At 49.0% G+C, this 18,422-nt stretch overlaps 1 protein-coding gene across 3 annotated transcripts in view; it reads left to right on the top strand.

Annotated features, from left to right (window-relative positions):
• Positions 1-3,073: 3,073 nt before the first annotated feature.
• Positions 3,074-18,422, top strand: part of GGA2 (golgi associated, gamma adaptin ear containing, ARF binding protein 2) — a 31,571-nt gene continuing 16,222 nt past the window's right edge. For 2 of the 3 annotated variants that reach the window (XM_079944340.1, XM_079944341.1), the window contains exons 1-5: positions 3,074-3,336; positions 12,628-12,712; positions 13,521-13,596; positions 14,751-14,849; positions 17,506-17,629. In XM_079944340.1, the coding sequence (XP_079800466.1) occupies positions 3,231-3,336; positions 12,628-12,712; positions 13,521-13,596; positions 14,751-14,849; positions 17,506-17,629 (490 nt within the window). In that variant the 5' untranslated portion in view covers positions 3,074-3,230. Of the gene's footprint in view, positions 3,438-12,627; positions 12,713-13,520; positions 13,597-14,750; positions 14,850-17,505; positions 17,630-18,422 lie in introns of all 3 variants that reach the window. The other variant, XM_079944342.1, reaches the window with a different exon arrangement.

The raw sequence follows: 18,422 nt of genomic DNA, 5'->3' as shown, positions 1-18,422 counted from the left end.
AACCCGCGTCCCCTGCATCGGCAGGCGGACTCTCAACCACTGTGCCACCAGGGAAGCCCCAGGATATGCATTTTTTTAAATATAGAAGGCTGTAGAAGCTTGGCTTGGTACTCATTAAACTCATTATCACGCTCTGGGGATCTCCAACTTAGCCTTTATATCTGGGCAAAATGTTGGGGTCCCAGCCCAGGCCCGGGTGCCCTCCCCTCTGCCCCCTACCACCCCTCCCCCAACCCTGATTGCAGTAGGACAGACTAGCCAAGGAGGGGGCAGCCTTCTCTATCTAGAGAACTCCTCTTGTCTTGATTTCGGAGAGGCAGTAGTGAGTGGTGGCGTGAAGCGAGATCTTAACTCTCTGCCCAGGAATTGAACCTGGGTAGCCTGGATAAAAACCAGGAATCCCAGCCACCACCACACCCCCTGGCTCTTGTCCCCAGTGAAAAATGCATTTCTCACAGAGGCAAGAGCTGTAAAAACAGGTACAAAATTTATTATTAGAGACATAGCACAAATGGGAGGGCACACAGAGAAACAGTTTGTTAAGACAGAAGCAAGGCAGAGATGCCCCCAGAGAGAAAGGGTGTGGGTGTCCTCCCGAATGAGGAGGCATGCAGTAAAGAGGCGGTTAGGTCATTTATATAGAGCAGTTCTTCCAGGTCTTTGTTTACCTTTGGCCAATTACCTGGTTTCTTTTTCCACGCCTGATGCCCTAGGACCCTCCCCAACGTATGTGTGCAACTTTTTTCCAAGATGGATTCCAGCCCAGGGGCCTATGGGACGGCCTTAGCATCACATATTATGGGGTGGTGCACCTCCTTTTGACCCCCAAGGAGCTTTTATGCGCATGTGCAGTGTTTCCCTTGCCCCAAGGATGGGATATGTATGACCTCTTGATCTTTTAACAGGGTTTAGTCCCACTCTGTCCCTGCCATAAAAATGTCCAATGTCTGACAGATGTAGAGAACAAACGTATGGACACCAAGGGGGGAAAGTGGCGGGGAGGGGAGGTGGTGGTGGTGTGATGAATTGGGAGATTGGGATTGACATATCTACACTAATATGTATTAAATGGATAACTAATAAGAACCTGCTGTATAAAAAAACAAAATTCAGGGCTTCCCTGGTGGCACGGTGGTTGAGAGTACACCTGCCGATGCAGGGAACACGGGTTCGTACCCCGGTCCGGGAAGATCCCACATGCCGCAGAGTGGCTGGGCCCGTGAGCCATGACTGCTGAGCCTGCACGTCCGGAGCCTGTGCTCCGCAATGGGAGAGGCCACAGCAGTGAGAAGCCCATGTACTGAAAAAAATAAATAAATAAAAAATAAAATAAAATTCAAAAATTCAAAAAAACAAAGTCCAATGTCTGGTTATTTACCCAATTTCTGTTGCTGGTTTTTGTTGTTTTTTTTGTGTGTGTCTTCCTGGGACAGAATCATTTGCATGTCTATAGACAAGAATAATTTTCCATTGCTTTCAGTTATTTACAGTTTACAGAGAGGTAAAATAATTCTCAAGGAACCAAAATCAGATAACACAGAAGGGCTGCTGTAAACAATGCTTAGTTTTCACTGATTTCATACAAAATTTCCCAAACATGAATAATGTTACAGACTGAACGTGTCCCCTTAAAATTCAAATTCACACTCTGAAGCGCTTATCTCCATGTGATGGTATTTGAGGTAGGGCTGTGGCAGGTAATTAGGTTTAGATGTGGTGCTGAGGGTGGGGCCCTCAGGATGGGATTAGTCCCCCGATAAGAGGAAGATATCAGAGATCTCTCTCTCTCCACCCTGTGAACACACAGCAGGAAAGCCCTCTGCAAACCTGGAAGCAGGTTGTCACCAGGAACCCATCAGCAGCACCTTGATCTTGGACTTCCCAGCCTCCAGTGAGAAATGTCTGTTGTTTAGGCCAACCAGTCTGTGGTATTTTTTATAGCAGCCCAAGTTTACTAAGACAGGTAACAACTGTAAAAGAACCTGGCACACAGGGAGGAGTTCAGTCGGATAACTTCCAAATAGAAGGCAGCAATCTGTCAGATGGAGATGTGTGTCTGGACTTATTTTGCAGCTGAAATAGCACAGCAAATGTACATTTAAACTTAGACCGTGTGTTTATTTGGGGTAGGGATGGGACCTAAAATCCTGTAGCTACCTCTTACTGCTTCCACTGTTCATCTGGCCATTCAACAAATACGTATTGGCACTGGTGTGCCAGGCACTACCCTAGGTATTGGGGACATAAAAGTGTACAAAATTCCTGCTTATATTAGTGGGGTGAAGCAGGCAATTGAGTATAGAGAATGTGTGCTTCCAAGGAAAATTACACGTTGTCTAGAGAGCACACCTTTCCAGTTCCTATCCTTCCTTGCACTGCCTCAGAGATGTCTTACACTCTTAGCTGTAGATAACTGAGAGCAACGCAAATAATTCTTGCCTGTAAACAGGCAAATTGGGGAATTCTCTGGCGGTCCAGTGGTTAGGACTCCGTGCTTCCCTGGTCGGGGAACTAAAATCCCGCAAGCCCCATGGCGTGGCCAAAATAATAATAATAATAAAAATTTAAAAATGCAAATTAATTCTGAGCTAGTTTTGTGTCCACCTGCACATCTGTTCCAACATTCGTTTATTCTGTATAAACTTGCCCTTTTTCTGACTTACCTTTTGAACGGATTATGACATCCGCTTGGTTCTCTCGTTTAATTAGAGTTAAAATATTTAACACGCGTTCATTTTACAATTCATGAGAACCATGACTTTTTTGGGGGGGCAATTACCCTTTGACACAGTAAGTAAATATCTAGTACGCTCATGGTGTAATGTGTTACGGAGAAAATAAAGCAAAGTATGGAAGGAGGTGATGGTCCATAAAGACCGTCCGGAATAAAAATGCTAGAAGAATTCGTTACCTGAGACTCAAATTTAACGGGGCGTCCTCTAGTTCATCTGGCAGGCCTTGCGAGGTCGGCTTGACCAACTTTGACCTGGCTGCGGGTCTGCAAGACCAGTCCGCGAGCCCGACCCGCGCGTGGAGGAGGGCTGTCGGGGAGGCGGCACCCCCGGGCCGGGGCCTGCGCGGAGGCGGGGCCTGGTGTGTGGGCGAGGCGCCACAGGCCCCGTCCCATCACGTGCCGACCCTCGCCTGCCGCGTCGGCAGCCCAGGAACACTCCAGACGCCGGCGGCTGAAGGGCAGGGGCGGCCGCGGCCTCGGCTGCGGGGCTGGGCCTATGGCGGCGACGGCGACGGCGGTGGCGGCGGGGGCCGGGGCCGCGGCGGGGGCCGAGTCGGCCGAGGGGCCCCCGGGGCCGGCGGCGGCGCTGGAGCTGTGGCTCAGTGAGTAGCCAGGGCCGCCCCTCGGCGCGGGCCCAGCGCCCCACGTGAGGCCTGGCTTCCCGCCTCCCTGGGCCTTTCTTCTGAGACCGGCGGCCGGACAGGTGGCCGCGGGGAGGCCGGCGCCCGGGGAGGCGGGCTGGGCCCGGCGCGGGTGGGAGGATCGCCGCGGGGAGGCCCCGAGAGGAGTCCCAGGAATCCGCCAGGGCTGCGAACCCGAGGCTGGGCGCCCTGCTCCCCCTCCTCCTCCCAACCTCCCCCAGTCGCGGTGCATAAACACTGTTAACAACATAATGGCTAAGGTTTATTGAGCTTTGCTTTTATGCCAAGCACTGTGCTGAAAAGCATTTCAGCCACTGTTAATCCTCATTACGACCCCAAGAGACAGCTTCTGTTTTTAACCTCGTTTTACAGATGGGGACCTTTCGACTTCCTCAGTTGTGCAACATACCCATCCTCTGGGAAGGAGCTGTCTCTGGCTGCCGACTTTAATGTCAAAACAAGCCCTTTACACCTCTTGTGCATGTTGGTTGTGGCCGGGTTTCTTATGTGTATTGTCTCCTGGAAGACTCACGGCAGTCGTTAAGAGTCGTTTTTGTTCCTACGTTACCGGTGGGGACTCGAAATTCCAAGAGAATAAAGCATATGCTCCTTGTATTGGGCTCTGCTGGGTGCTGGGAGTACTGAGATGCGTAACACAGGGTCCTTGCTCACAAAGACATTTTTAAGTGGGTGGTACAAGCCGACAATAACAGCACTTTGTTACATTAACTGAAGATTGGGAGGGAGCCGGGTTTAAAGTGCGGTGGTGGGAGTTGGGTTTGTTTACCTGGGCATTGTCTCAGGGGACATAGCATTTGAGTGGACAATGGAGGCGACAGCGTTTCAGATGCAGGAAACTGCATGTGCAAAAGCTGGGGGAACAGGAGGGTGTGGAGCATTCTGGGAAGAAGGAGGTCATTACTGCAGGAGTGCAAAGCATAAAGAGGCTGCACTGCTAATTGGGGTGAGATCTTCAAGGGTCTTGTATGTTGCAGCAAGGAGTTCAGTTTATCCCTGATGCAGTAGGGGAGAGGATGTTGGCGTTTTCAGCCTGGGACTCTGATCAAGTACACTTGTTAAAAGCATCACCTGCAGCCATGAGAAGAGCCGAATTGGATAGGGATTGGGGAGTTCAGGCAGAGAGAGTAGATGAAAAGCTCTTCTGGTAGTGTGTCGGGGGTGAAATAGGACAAAGGTATTGGGATGGAGAGTAGAAATAATTAGCTAGTACAATCAGCAGGTTCGATGCATTAGAATAGAGGCCAGAGACCAGGAGGCGTTTAGGATGGATCCCAGGTTTCAGGCTCAGGTAACTGGTTGGTTACAGATATCTCACTTGTTGACTTGTGGAGTTTGAGGTGCTTGTGGCACAAAGAGAACCTCTCTGGGCAGTTGGTTGGCTCCAGAGAGGGTAAGAGCTGGAGGTCAACTTGGGACCTTCAGTTCATTGGCAGTGAGCTTGTTCAGGGAGGCTGTGCCCGTTAGGAAGAGTAGAGGTTTGCAGATGGAGCATGGAGAATCTCAACATGGATGAAGCAGGTGGGGAAAGCAGCCTGGAGACAGAAGGCGGAGGCTACAGGCTGGGCGTGGAGGGGGAAGCTTGGACGGTGGGGAGCTGCAGGTGGATGTAGTTGGTAGGTGGTTTTGCTGCTGAGAGAGAGAGTAGGAGGAGGAAGGAGGAGGGGGAACTTCGAATTTGGCGACTAAAAGGTTACTGAAATACCTTAGTGCTAAATGGTGGGGACAGAAGGTGGTTGACTAGGAGGCAGTGGAGTTGCAAAATCAAGTGGGCCGAGTTAGAGGCCAGCTAGCGGCCGACACAGGTGGGGGAGAAAAAGGGAACCTTGGCTGCTCAAGGAGGGGGTCCTGAAGCTCCAGCTGTTTTAGGCCAGCCAGTGTGGTCCCAGAGTTGTGAGATCTTCCAGTTGTTCAGGTAGGGCTAGAACCTGTACCAACAGCACACACCCACTCCCCAGTCTCGACAACCAAAAATGCCTCCAGACGTTACCAGATGTGCCCTGGCAGAGAGGGCAGACTCACCTCTCCCCTCCCCGCCTGAGATCCTCTGAGTCTGGGCTCTGGAGTGTGGAGTGGACTGCAGAAATGTATCTTGTAATCTTCGTGGTTGTGGGACTTGCCCCTCCCCGCCCCCGCCCCTCCATAGGGCAGAGAAAGTGAACTGTGTAAACCAGACTTCTGGGGGGCTGGGGCGCAGTGGAGGTGGTACGTGGGAGGACAAGGGGTAGAAGGGCTGGTGGTGGGGCAAGGACAGGAGTGTCGTTGAAGGAAAGCACCGTGAGTCTGGACTGGATGGAGAAGGAAGTCACTCTGGGGGGGTCTGGGGACTGCCGAGCTCAGCTCACTGGCAGGTCTTACCTCAGCAGGCAAGGCAGCTGTGCCTCTAAGATCGGAATGTAAAATACCATGTCCGTCTCAGGGCTTAAGAGGAGTTAGTACATGTGAAGCGCTCAGGATACTGCCTGGCACACAGTGTTGGCTATTATTATCATTAGTCTTCTTAGTTGGGAGTGGCAGAGAGTAACTCATGTTGTGTTACCAAAAAAGAAAAGAAAAACGTCAGACCTAGGAAGCTGTTTCAGCAGAAGTTCATGCTTTAAAAATACAAGTAGCAGGTGTGCTAGCTTTCTGTGTGCTTTGGTGCGCAAGCTACTGAGGGTCTAGGTCCAGGCAGCTGAAGAGTGTGGTTAGCAAGATGAACAAAGATGCGCAGATGAGAGCAGCCATTAACCAAAAGTTGATAGAAACTGGAGAAAGAGAACGCCTCAAAGAGTTGCTGAGAGCCAAATTAATTGAATGTGCCTGGAAGGATCAGTTGAAGGCACACTGTAAAGAGGTAATTAAAGAAAAAGGACTAGGGCTTCCCTGGTGGCGCAGTGGTTGAGAGTCCGCCTGCCGATGCAGGGGACACGGGTTCGTGCCCCGGTCTGGGAGGATCCCACATGCCACAGAGCGGCTGGGCCCATGAGCGGGGGAGGCCACAACGGTGAGAGGCCTGCGTACTGCAAAAAGAAAAAAAAAAAAAAAAGAAGAAAAGAAAAAGGACTAGAACACGTTACTGTTGATGACTTGGTAGCTGAAGTCACACCGAAAGGCAGAGCCCTGGTACCTGACGGTGTAAAGAAGGAGCTCCTACAAAGAATAAGAACATTCCTTGCTCAGCATGCCAGCCTTTAAGATTGAATTAGATTGTGTTGTTTTGTGGTTTTATTTCTGAAAGTAAAACTTGCCATAAATTAGGAATCGATTTCCCAAAATAAAATCCTTTCTTGTATGATGGTATACAGTTTTCAGTAATGATGTATACAATTGTATTGATTTTTTTCCCCTGAATGTATTATTTTAATAAACGTCTCAAGAATGAAAAAAAGAAACAAAAGTAGCAGTTTCTGGGCATTTTGCAGCTTTTCTTACCCCACTTAGTTTATTTTGGGCATTGTTCCAATGACTGCATTTAGAGCTGCCTCGTTCTTGTTAATGAAACGCCTCGTGTGCCCCATTCCTTGGGGTGCTATGCTCTGTTTAACCAGTTCCTTGTTAGTGGACACTTCGGGTTGCTGAGAGTCTTGTGCTATTAACAGCAGCCCTGGGGCCTCCTGGTCTCTAGCTCTGGTAGTGCTGCCAAGGAGGCAGTAGCTTAAGTAAAGGTAAGGCAGGCTGCTCAGTAAATCTCTCTCTTCTTCCACTCGGACCTACTCCCAGGTGAAAAGTCCTGTCCCCTAGCCTCGCTTTCATGCCTCCTTTGGGGATGGGAGTGGCTCTATTTATACTCTCCCAGCTTCTCAAGGGTTATCTTGGAGCCCAAGTGTAGATCATTCCTGTGGCGGGTCTTGCTTGGGCTTTCAGCGTGTGCTTAATTGAATGATTGCTGGATATAGGGGTCGATGTGTACCCCATGTAGGATTCCCCCATGCAGTGAGCACTGCTACGGGGCTGAGTTCTAAGTGTTCTCAAAGTGAGTGCTCCCCACAGCCTCAGGGCTCCCTTTACTAGCACAGGCTGCTCTAGCGCCAGGGTCATGACCCTGGTGGTTGGGTGGCAGCTGACGTGAGATGATTTGACTTTTGAATTAGTCACTGTTAGATGAACCATTTCAGGGGATTCCCTGATGGTCCCGGGGTTGGGACTCAGTGCTCTCATTGCTGTGGCCAGGGTTCGATCCCTGGTCGGGGAACTAAGATCCCACAAACCCACAGCATGGCCAAAAAAAGATGAATCATTTCATTCACAGGTGGAGGGCTCAGCTGTTTTCTTTCCTTCTTCTTCTTCTCTTTTTTTTTTTCAATCTTTCTTTTTAAAGAAATTTTTTTGGTGGGTGAGTGCACCGTGCTGAACTGCATGGCATGCAGGATCTTCCCTGCGGTGGAAGTGCAGAGTCTTAACCACTGGACCACCAGGGAAGTCCCCCTCAGCTGTTTTCTTAATACCTCTCACCCTGTAGCACAGCGGTCCCCAACCTTTTTGGCACCAGGGACTGGTTTCGTGGAAGACGGTTTTTCCACGGACGGGGGAGTAAAGGGGGGCTGGGGGTGGGTGGATGCTTCAGGAGGTAATGCCAGCGATGGGGGAGCGGCAGATGAGGCTTTGCTCTCTAGCCCGCTGCTCACCCCCTGCTGTGTGGCCCAGTTCCTTACAGGCTGAGACCCAGTAAGGTCCACCCGGAGGTTGGGGACCCCTGCTGTAGCAGACTTGAAATGCATACAAACATTGCTTTTATTACGCAAATATATGGCAGTAGTCCTATATTTGTCCTGCCCGAGTGCCAGCTAAATAAACCACCTTGGTGCCCAGGATAGCCATTCTTTTTAATGATAAAGGCATTTGTGATGAGATAAATGCTTTTATTTTATTTAATTAATTTATTTATTTATGGCTGCATTGGATCTTCGTTGCAGCATGTGGGCTTTCTCAGTTGCAGCGAACGGGGGCTACTCTTCGTTGCGGTGCGCAGGCTTCTCATTGCGGTGGCTTCTCTTGTTGCAGCGCACGGGCTCTAGGGTGTGCGGGCTTCAGTAGTTGTGGTGCATGGGCTTAGTTGCTCCGCGGCATGTGGGATCTTCCTGGACCAGGGCTCGAGCCTGTGTCTCCTGCATTGGCAGGCGGATTCTTAACCACTGCACCACCAGGGAAGCCAGTGATAGCCGTTCTTGATGGGGCAGTGATAGGTGAAGCAAAGTAGAGTGTTTTTTTGTGTTTTTTTTGCAGTACACGGGCCTCTCACTGTTGTGGCCTCTCCCGTTGCGGAGCACAGGCTCCGGACGCGCAGGCTCAGCAGTCATGGCTCACGGGCCTAGCCGCTCCGCGGCATGTGGGATCTTCCCAGACCAGGGCACGAACCCGTGTCCCCTGCATCGGCAGGCGGACTCTCAACCACTGCGCCACCAGGGAAGCCCAGGGTTTTTTTTTTTTTTTTAATTAATTAATTAATTTTATTTGATTGCGCTGGGTCTTAGCTGCAGCTCGCAGGCTCCTTAGTTGCATCACGTGGGGTCTTCATTGTAGCATGCGGGAACTTTGTTGCAGCATGCGGACTTCTTAGCTGCGGCATACATGTGGGATCTAGTTCCCTGACCAGGGATGGAACCTAGGCCCCCTGCATTGGGAGCGTGGAGTCTTAATCACTGTGCCACCAGGGAAGTCCCAGAGTAGAGGTTTTTTGAGTTTTTACCTGGCCAGGCCCTGTCTGGCTCCTAGCCACTCCTTGGGGCAAATTGGAGTCAAACAGACGTCAAACAACGTTGCTCTGGGCTGATCAGACAGAGCTACTGGTCCTCTGGGGGTCATTTTCTCTAGAGCTGCTCAAAGCCACTGAAATAGCTTGGCAGGATGGAATTAGGTGTTCAGAGATCCAGTTAGTTCAGAACTGGAATAGCCATCTCCTGGTGTCAGCAATATGTGCAGCCAACTGGCCAGACTCTGCATAGTAAAAGATGAATCATTCATTCATTAGTAGATGTCCATGCTGATGACTATTCTGGGTGCTGGAGATGGGAAGGTGAATGAGACAGACCTTCTTCCTGCCTTAGGGAGCTGATAACTTAGTGGTAAGAAAGTCAAGGAAGCTAGTTCCCAAAAGAGGCCCTGCCTTTGCCAAGGAACTGAAGACTTAACCCTGAGAAACATTTGGGCCCTGGAATCAGGCAGACCTGGGATTGAATTTTTGCCATTTTCTAGCTTTGTGGCTGGGCAGGTTTCTTCAGTGGTGAGGTAATAGTACCAACTTCAGTTGTTCTGAGGTTTACAGGAAAGGATGCTTGGAAAACACTCAGCATCATGTCTGACCCACAGCAAAAACAAAGCGGGGTGGGAGGGCAGCTATTACTATTATTGCTATTATTTGGGAGCTATGAAAAACCTTGAGGGAATCCTTGTCATATAAGATATAGCAAATAAAATAACTTACACTTTATAGATCTTTTTGCTGCTTTGCCTTGGTTAAGGGTTTAGAACATTATTTAACCTTATAGAGGTTTTTTCCTTCCTTTCTTTGGAAAAACTGGTGACCTGGCAGTAGGGGAGGAGGGAGAGAGCTGGATTCTGCATGGTGAATTGGGGTCCTGCCTGCTCTTCTCTGCCACTAGGGCGTAGAGTCAAGTGTTGAGGTCTGAATGCCTTTTAGGTGTCAAGATTGACCTTGTAGTGAAGTGAAACTTAATGAAGCTTAAAGGGTAAAGAATTATCTTAGATGAGTCAACTCCTTAATCAGACTCTCTGGAAATCACTGCCTTAAGTTTATTTCATGAGTAATTATTTTGTGCCTATGGGTATGGCATTGTACTAAGCACGGAAACATATGGCTTCTGCCTTCGTTTTTTTTTTTTTTTTTTTTTTTTGCGGTACGCGGGCCTCTCACTGTTGTGGCCTCTCCAGTTGCGGAGCACAGGCTCCGGACGCGCAGGCTCAGCGGCCATGGCTCACGGGCCCAGCCGCTCCGCGGCATGTGGGATCCTCCTGGACCGGGGCACGAACCCGTGTCCCCTGCATCAGCAGGCGGACTCTCAACCACTGCGCCACCAGGGAAGCCCCTGCCTTCGTTTTTTTCTTTAACATTTACTGAATATGTTGCTACCAACTTTTTTTTAAAAATATTTATTTATTTAGGCTCTGCTGTGTCTTAGTTGCGGCATGCGGGATCTTCATTGCGGCATGTGGGATCTTTAGTTGCGGCATGCAGACTTCTTAGTTGTGGCATGCATGCAGGATCTAGTCCCCCCACCAGGGATTGAACCCGGGCCCCCTGCATTGGGAGCATGGAGTCTGACCCACTGGACCACCAGGGAAGTCCCTCTGCCTTCATTTTGAATAAACTTTTGAAGTTTAAGTGTAATAAGTCATGTGTACATACTAAAGTATAGACAGAGACTATTATAAGATTAGCTATCTTTTATTGATTACTTAATGGTTGCTGCTATACTGAGTACTTTAGACACTGTCTTTTAAAAATCTCATGGCTATCCCATGAGGAGGGTACTATTTTCCTTATTTTATAGTTGAGGAAACTGAGGCTCAGAGAGCCCAAGGACATGTAACTAGTAAGGGATGGAGCTGGAGATCCCCATCCTGAAAGAGCAGATAAGATGTGGGCCTTCTGAGAAGAAAGGGATGGCTTCTGTTTTGTGGGGGTGGGAGATAGAAAGATTAAGAAAGTCTTTATGAAGTGGCATTTGAATTGGGACTCGAAAGGTGAACGGCATTTTGAGAGATGGAACATAGGGAAAGAGCTTTGAGGAGGAAAAAGGTGAGGGGCATATGGGAATTGATCATCTAATTCCTTTGCTCTCCTTTGTTGTCTTTTTTCACTTAGGATGGAGTTGGTGGGTGGGAAGATGGGGGATTGAGTACCTGTCCTCTGAATCTCATTGTTGAGCTGTGGGGCACATGACTTCTGTGTGACATAAATGTGACTGCTGTCTGGAAAAGTTAAACTCTGGATGACTGTGTAGTCTTAAGTGATCAGAAGGGAGGAGAATTAGTAGGGGCTGGAGCAGTGGGAGGAGGGTTTTGGGAGGAGACGGAAATTCAGAGTGGCCTTGAAGAATGGATAGGATTTTGAGAGGAGAGAAGTGGACGTTCAGGCAAGAGGAATAGTGTCAGAGATGTGACCATAAGAATTACTTATTTGCAGAGCTTGAAAGAGCTTCTCTGTCAGGACCAGTAAGATATTTCACTGGAGAGCCAGGTAGGCCAGGACAGGCTGGACAGTGGGGAGTAAGGGAAATGTTATGAAAGGGCAGGATGAAGACAGTCTCAGCAACTCCTTTGTGAGAATGTGGCCTGGTTCAGTCTGCGGGCGGGGCGTGTGGAATGGGCATCCTTGTCGGGTTGCTGGCTGCGGATTCTGGCAGCAGCAGTGGGAGGAGAGGAGGAAGCTGCTACCGTCAAGCACCAGGAAGGATACACACAACCCCTTATTCCAGGAAGTCAAGGATTGCCCCTCCCTTCCGTGGAGCATGGTCTCAACATTAGGCCTTCTGACAATCCCTCTTTCTCCAGGTATCTCCTGCTCCTGGCTGTGCCCTCGTGCTCTTCATGCTCCGTGTCCTCATATTTCATCCGAATATGAATGTTCCAATGGGGGAGACCCTAGCGTGACTAGATCTGGGTTCCTTGGCCATGTGTATGGTAGCAGAGAGAAATAGCATTTTGAGGAGTGAAGACAAGGAGGTCCTCTTGTCAGACTGGATAAGCCGCTGACATGTGGAGAAGCTTCTTACTTAGGATGGTCAGGAGATTTCAGAAAAAGGAGGCTCAGATTTAGGCCTGTTACTTTGAGGATATGGTGGGAGCCGCTCAGGGCTTCATTGTATGTTCTAGTCTTCCTGTCACATGGCTAAGAAGCTTACAGGTTCTGGCCCACGCCCAGATGCTGGCCCAAGCCCGTCCTCATTGCAGGGCCAAAGTGGGGGAGTCCTGACACGGGCATGAAGAAGGTGCACACAGGCCATCCCCTGCACTGGGAATGGAGCCCCTTTCAGGACAGTAGCGTGTTAACCAGTTGAGCTGTTCATTCAGTCAGCAAACAGTCGCTGAGGCCGTATCATGGGCCAGACACTGTGCCTGACAGTGATGATGAGTACAGGCCCCTGTCCCTTTCAGCTGTCTGCTCCCTGGGTCTGATCCCCTAGAGGTGATGTCACAGTCCTTGGCTGTTGTCATATTTGGGGGGCTAGTGGTGTGGAGAGGTGTTTGTTTCTCTTTATTATACTTTAATTTTATTTTTTATTTCCTTGACAGATAAAGCCACAGACCCAAGCATGTCAGAACAGGATTGGTCAGCTATTCAGAATTTCTGTGACCAAGTGAACACTGATCCCAGTGGGTAAGGTGACTTCACACACGTGCTTGACTTTGGGGGCACCTCAGACTGTGCATGCCTTTGTTTCTCAGGATTGTTTCACGTAGCATAGATTGTTGTTTCGTTTTTTTCTCCCTCCGTGACCTACTGAGTACATTATTTTTCTAGAAATAGCAAATTCATGTGGTTTTCTAAAAAACAAATAGTCAGTTTGTAACTGGCAGCTACTTAATACATTTTAAATAGTGTTATGAAACACTGCTCCTGAGGAGGTCTCTGAATGTTAGGGACAGAATGTAGCTAGGGTACGCAGCAATGTGAAAGATCAGTGTGTTCTCCATAATTTAAATGCAGTCTTTCTTAAGGAAAAGCAGGGGGAAAAGGGGTAAGATTTTGTTGAATTTGGTTTCTAAAGTATCTGGATAGGAACTTAAGAAATGAGTCAGTCATCCGGATGTTTTATCTCCATGTTGCTGAATATTCATTTTGAAACGAGCAAGAAGGTTGATCACATTTTCTGCTCTAGTGTTAACTGAGCAGTTGTCATATGACAGACAAGGTCTGTGCTGCTCACGACCAAGTTACTCACAGGTCTGGAAGTTGTAGGGGTGGGTTGACTGGGGAGAGGATGGTGTGCCCTGGAAGTGTAGCTATGAGAAGGGTGGGTGGGAGTCGGCCGCCTTCAGGGGCTCATGCCTGGCCGTGTGCAGTCACATCCCACCTCTGCTCTGGGACCTGAGCTCCTGGAGGAGAGGGGACTTTACTGGGTGTGCTCAGCCAGACTGGTGTGTTCCTCTCCGCCCAGAGTCCAGGTGTCTTTGTTTTCCCTTAGCTCAACCCATGCACCTTGGCTACTGGCCCACAAGATCCAGTCTCCACAAGAGAAAGAAGCTCTTTATGCCTTAACGGTGAGTTCGGCTTGCCCCTTAGCCTAAGCTCTCCTGTCCTGAGGCTAGCGTTTCTGTGGGGAAGAGGCTAGCGTTTCTGTGGGGAAGAGGCTCTGAGAAGTTCGCCTTCACTGGCCTTGAGAAAGCAGGCTGGAGGGAGTTCCGGGCTCAGATCGCCCCATTCTAGATCTGTTTCTGGAGAGTAGTATTGAGCCCGCTTTGCGAGAAGGAAAGGAAGGCTTTATTTCTTTTCGCCCTTTTTAGACCCGGGCTGGCAAGGTCAAGTCCCACAGGGCCAGATTGGTAACATAAGTGAATGAGCTGCTGGGTGGGGACCAAGGAACTGGAGAGCCCATGCCCAGTCTAAAGAGGGCGGCTACAGTGCAGGACCTGCTGGCTGTTGCCAGGCGTGAGTTTGGGCCCAGTGTTGCTAGGACTTCTGTTTAAGAGAAACTGGGAATCTAGATTTTTAAATACATGAATTCTCTGAATTTTTCAATATTGGTGACTGATTTGAAATGTTAAACAAGATTGTGGACCAAAGAAGACATTTACAGGCGCAATTTGTCACTCAAGTGCCAGTAGGTAGCCCGTAGTTTAACAGTTCTTGGGTATTCCACGCCCAATTTCCGCCTCGAAGGAGAAAGAAGGAAGTGATTCTCTGACTGCTTTCACCTGCCCAAAGGGTCTCCTTAAAAGGTGGGGTGAGGGACTTCCCTGGTGGTCCAGCGGTTGGGGCTCCACGCTCCCAATGCAGGGGGCTGGGGTTCGATCCCTGGTCGGGGAACTGGATCCCACATGCCGCAACTAGAAGATCCCGCATGCTGCAACTAAAAGATCCCACACGCCACAACAAAGATCCAGCACATGGCAACGAACATCCCGCGAGCCACAGCTAGGACCTGGCACAGCCAAATAAATAAATAAATATTTAAAAAAAAAAAAAGGTGGGGTGACCTCAGAGTACCCCACTGAGCTATTTCCTGGGCACAAACCTGTCAGTTACAACAAGAGCAAACAGGTTCTTTTTTTTCTTAATCTAAAAGTGTCACCCTTTCTCCCAATCTTTAGTGTCCTCAGTCTTGAGCCATGATTTCAGCAAATACTTACCAGGTTTGAAATGAGCCCTGGAGCCAATGGTTTCCCCTTCTCATGGGGGTCCTGTATCTGCACAGGTGCTGGAGGTGTGTGTGAACCACTGTGGGGAGAAGTTCCACAATGAGGTGGCCAAGTTCCGCTTCCTGAACGAGCTCATCAAAGTGTTGTCCCCAAAGGTGAGTACCCTGGGCTTGGCTTTGCTCACTGTTCTGCATGCACCCCAGGTTTCAAACTCCTGTCACCCTTCTTGGTCCAGAGGCAGACCTGCTCATGGATAGAACCTGCCAGGCTGTCCCAGGTTTGTGAGAGCTGAGAGGTGAAAGCTTTCCTCTCCAAGGTGTAGGATGATGGTCATGGTCATCAGCTGATCCCCGCCCTTTGATGGTTAGCATTTTCAAATTCTCCCTTTAAAAATGGCCTTGTAGACAGGTGGCCTAGAGGGGCGAGCACAGAGGGGCCTAGCTGGTGGGCACAGGTTTCCTGGTAGAGATAACAAGACATGTTGGGTGTAACTTTAAGTTTCCTTCTTTCCTTGTCTTCTGTAGCTTTTCTCCTGTGTCTTAGCAACACCATTCTCGGGTAACTAACATTGGTGGAACCTTCCTTTGCTGCTTCCCAGCAATTCTGATACCAGCTGGGTGTCCTGTGATTTAATTCATTTCTGAAAATAAGTACTCAAAGTTAGGACAGACCCTACAGGTTAGGAGCTCAGTCCTACCTAGACTACACCTACCTCAGACACCAGTCATAAGTCTCGGGGATGCCCAAGCTACTTGCACTTCTGCCCGACCAACTACAAGTTCAGAGCTTCCTCTGACCGTCTCTGCCAGGTTCCGTCATTCACTAGAAAGATTCACAGAACACAGGAAAGCACTATACTTACTAATATTCTTTTACTGTAAAGGATGTAAATGCAAGAGATACATAGGCGAAGGTCTTGGGTGTGAAGGGGGAGCAGAGCTTCCATGCCCTCTCCTGTGGAACCTGAGCATACCACCCTCCCAGCACATCCATGTGTTCAACCAGAAGGCTCTCTGGACCTGGTTGTTTCGGAGTTTTTATCTGGAATCATGTGGGCATGATTAATTTAATCACTGGCCATGTTATTGAACTCAGTCTCCAGCCTCCCTCTCCTCTTGGGGAGGTCAGGATAGGGCTGAAAGTTCCAACCCTCTAATCACATGGTCAATCCCTCCCTTGAAACTAAGTGCGCACCAGGAGTGTTTAGCAGAAACTCAGGTATGGTCCATGGGGGCTCATTGTAAATAACAAAAGACGTTTCTGTCACTTAGGAAATTCCTAGGGTCTTTGAAATTCTGTGCCAGGAGGAACTGAGAACAAGGGTCAATATATATATATATATATATATATATATATATATACACAAATATATATATACATATATATGTATATATATATTTTATTTCTTCAAAACATTTAAGTTTCAGCAATTCCTTTCACTTTACCTTATTTTCATTCCAAATACATTTTTATTCTAGACTTGCCACAGTCAGATAATGAGTGTCCCCAGTGGCTCTAACCTAGGCCAGTATATGGTAGGATTTAATTTTAGTGGCTTTATAGGTTGATTCTTTGAAACCCAGAAAGAGCCCTGGAAATGGGTGCCAGGTAATTCGTCTTCTAGCTGTGCCTCAGCTCTACCAGCCTTGGGCAGCTCACTTCTCTGGGTCTCAGCGGCCATCTCTTTAGTGATAGTGTGGGCTGGGCAGTCTACTAATGAAACTGCACAACTAGGATGGGATTTGAACCCAGCCAAAGCTCAGATTGGGACTTGAATGCACAGGCTGGGACTCAAACCCACTGTCTTTTTTTTTTTTTATCATTATTATTAATTAATTAGTTTATTTTCAGCTGCATTGGGTCATCGTTCTTGCGCACCAGCTTTCTCTAGTTGTGGCGAGCGGGGGCTACTCTTGGTTGCGGTGCGCGGTCTTGTCATTGCGGTGGCTTCTCCTGTTGTAGAGCACGGGCACTAGGTGTGCGGGCTCCAGTAGTTGTGGCATGCGGGCTCAGTAATTGTGGCTTGCAGGCTCCCGAGCACAGGCTCAGTAGTTGTGGCGCATGGGATTAGTTGCTCCGCGGCATGTGGGATCTTCCTGGACCAGGGCTCGAATCCGTGTTCCTTGCATTGGCAGGCGGACTCTCAACCACTGCGCCACCAGGGAAGTCCCAAACCCAGTGTCTTTTAATTAAAATCAATCACCTGGTGTCAGGACTTACTGAAGCTCAGGTTCATTATGTCTCTGCACAGAAGGAGTTCAGCAAGAGGCAAAGTGATAGGCAAGAAGTAGATTTATTAATATAGGACGCCTGTGAGGGATACAAGTGCGCAGGCAAGGTGGCTCTGCCCCGAGAACTAAGTGGGAAAACAGATTTATTTAGAGAGATATACATTCCAAAGGTAGAATGTCTCAAAAGGTGAGAGCAGTCCTGAAATATGGGGTGGTTAGTTTTTATGGGTTGGGTGATTTCATTGGCTAACGAGTGGGAGGATTATTCCAGCTGTTTTGGGGAAGGGGCAGAGATTTCCAGGAATTGGGCCATCGCTCACTTTCTGGCCTTTTATGGTCAGCCTCTGAACGGTCATGGCACCTGTGGGTGTGTCGTTTAGCTAATGTATTACAATGAGCATATACTGAAGTTCAAGGTCTACTGGAAGCCAAATCTTACACCATCTTGGGCCTAATCGGTTCTAACCAGTTTATGTCGTATTCTCAACAGCTGTGTCATTCTCTAAAGGTTACGTCTTGCCGCCTTCCCTCCCATCTCACCAAGTCCCTTCCAGCTCTGTAATTCCCTTTCCTTTTTCAGTACCTAGGCTCCTGGACCACAGAAAAAGTTAAAGGAAGAGTCATTGAAATACTCTTCAGTTGGACGGTGTGGTTTCCAGAAGACATCAAGATCCGAGATGCTTACCAGATGCTGAAGAAACAAGGTCTCACTACCATTACTTATGTTGCATTCCCTTTTCACAGTAGTTGTTCCTTCTTGCTTTTTTGTACGCTTTGTTAGTTTGGGGTGAAAGCTGGAGATCTTGTGTCCAGTAGATACAACAATAGAGGCTGACGCAGTAATTTTGATCCCTGGAAATGGGTAGACCGTTCCTTCCGGTTGACGGGAGTTGAGCTAGGTTTGAGATGGTTGTTGCTGTAGTTACCCTCACTATGCCAGGTTCCAGACTCCTCTAGTGTTAGCTTGTGTTGAGGGTGGAGGCTGACTTGCTAGAGCGTTTCTCTCAGTATCTGCTCTACTCTCAGGTTTGGGTCTTCCTCTTACTCTACACCTCAGGGGGGGTCTTATTCCATCGCCTTTCCTGACAGTAGACCCTTACTACTTGTTCCTCAGTGCCCGTAGCCTGGTGGTGGTGGTGCTGGTTCTGCTGTGAGTAAGCCTCAGTCTCAGGCAGGCATGTGTCCCTGGTCTTGGTGGGACCTGTTTGTGATGCTGTCCCATCCCGACTCGGGTCTGGGCCGGGACACGTTGCTGCCCCTCCCCCAGGGGCACAGGCTTTTCTTTTCTTTTTTTTCCAGCTCAGTAGGTTTTCACCACTGTTCTAAGGACAATAGGTTTGGTGTCCTTTCCCCAGCAGTGTGAGGCTTTTCTGTCGGGAGAGAAGGATTTCAGTGGGCCATCAGGCCTCTCCCATTCTCTTTTTGTGAGGCCTTTGGAGAATGAGCCTATTCCTCTTGCGTTGTGAGCCCCAGAGTGTGTCCTGTGTAGAAGCTGGG

The sequence above is a fragment of the Stenella coeruleoalba genome, assembly GCF_951394435.1.
Source record: "Stenella coeruleoalba genome assembly, chromosome: 15".
Taxonomy (NCBI): domain Eukaryota; kingdom Metazoa; phylum Chordata; class Mammalia; order Artiodactyla; family Delphinidae; genus Stenella; species Stenella coeruleoalba.
The sequence above is the reverse complement of the archived record's forward strand: the minus strand, read 5'-3'. Positions and strand labels throughout refer to the sequence as shown.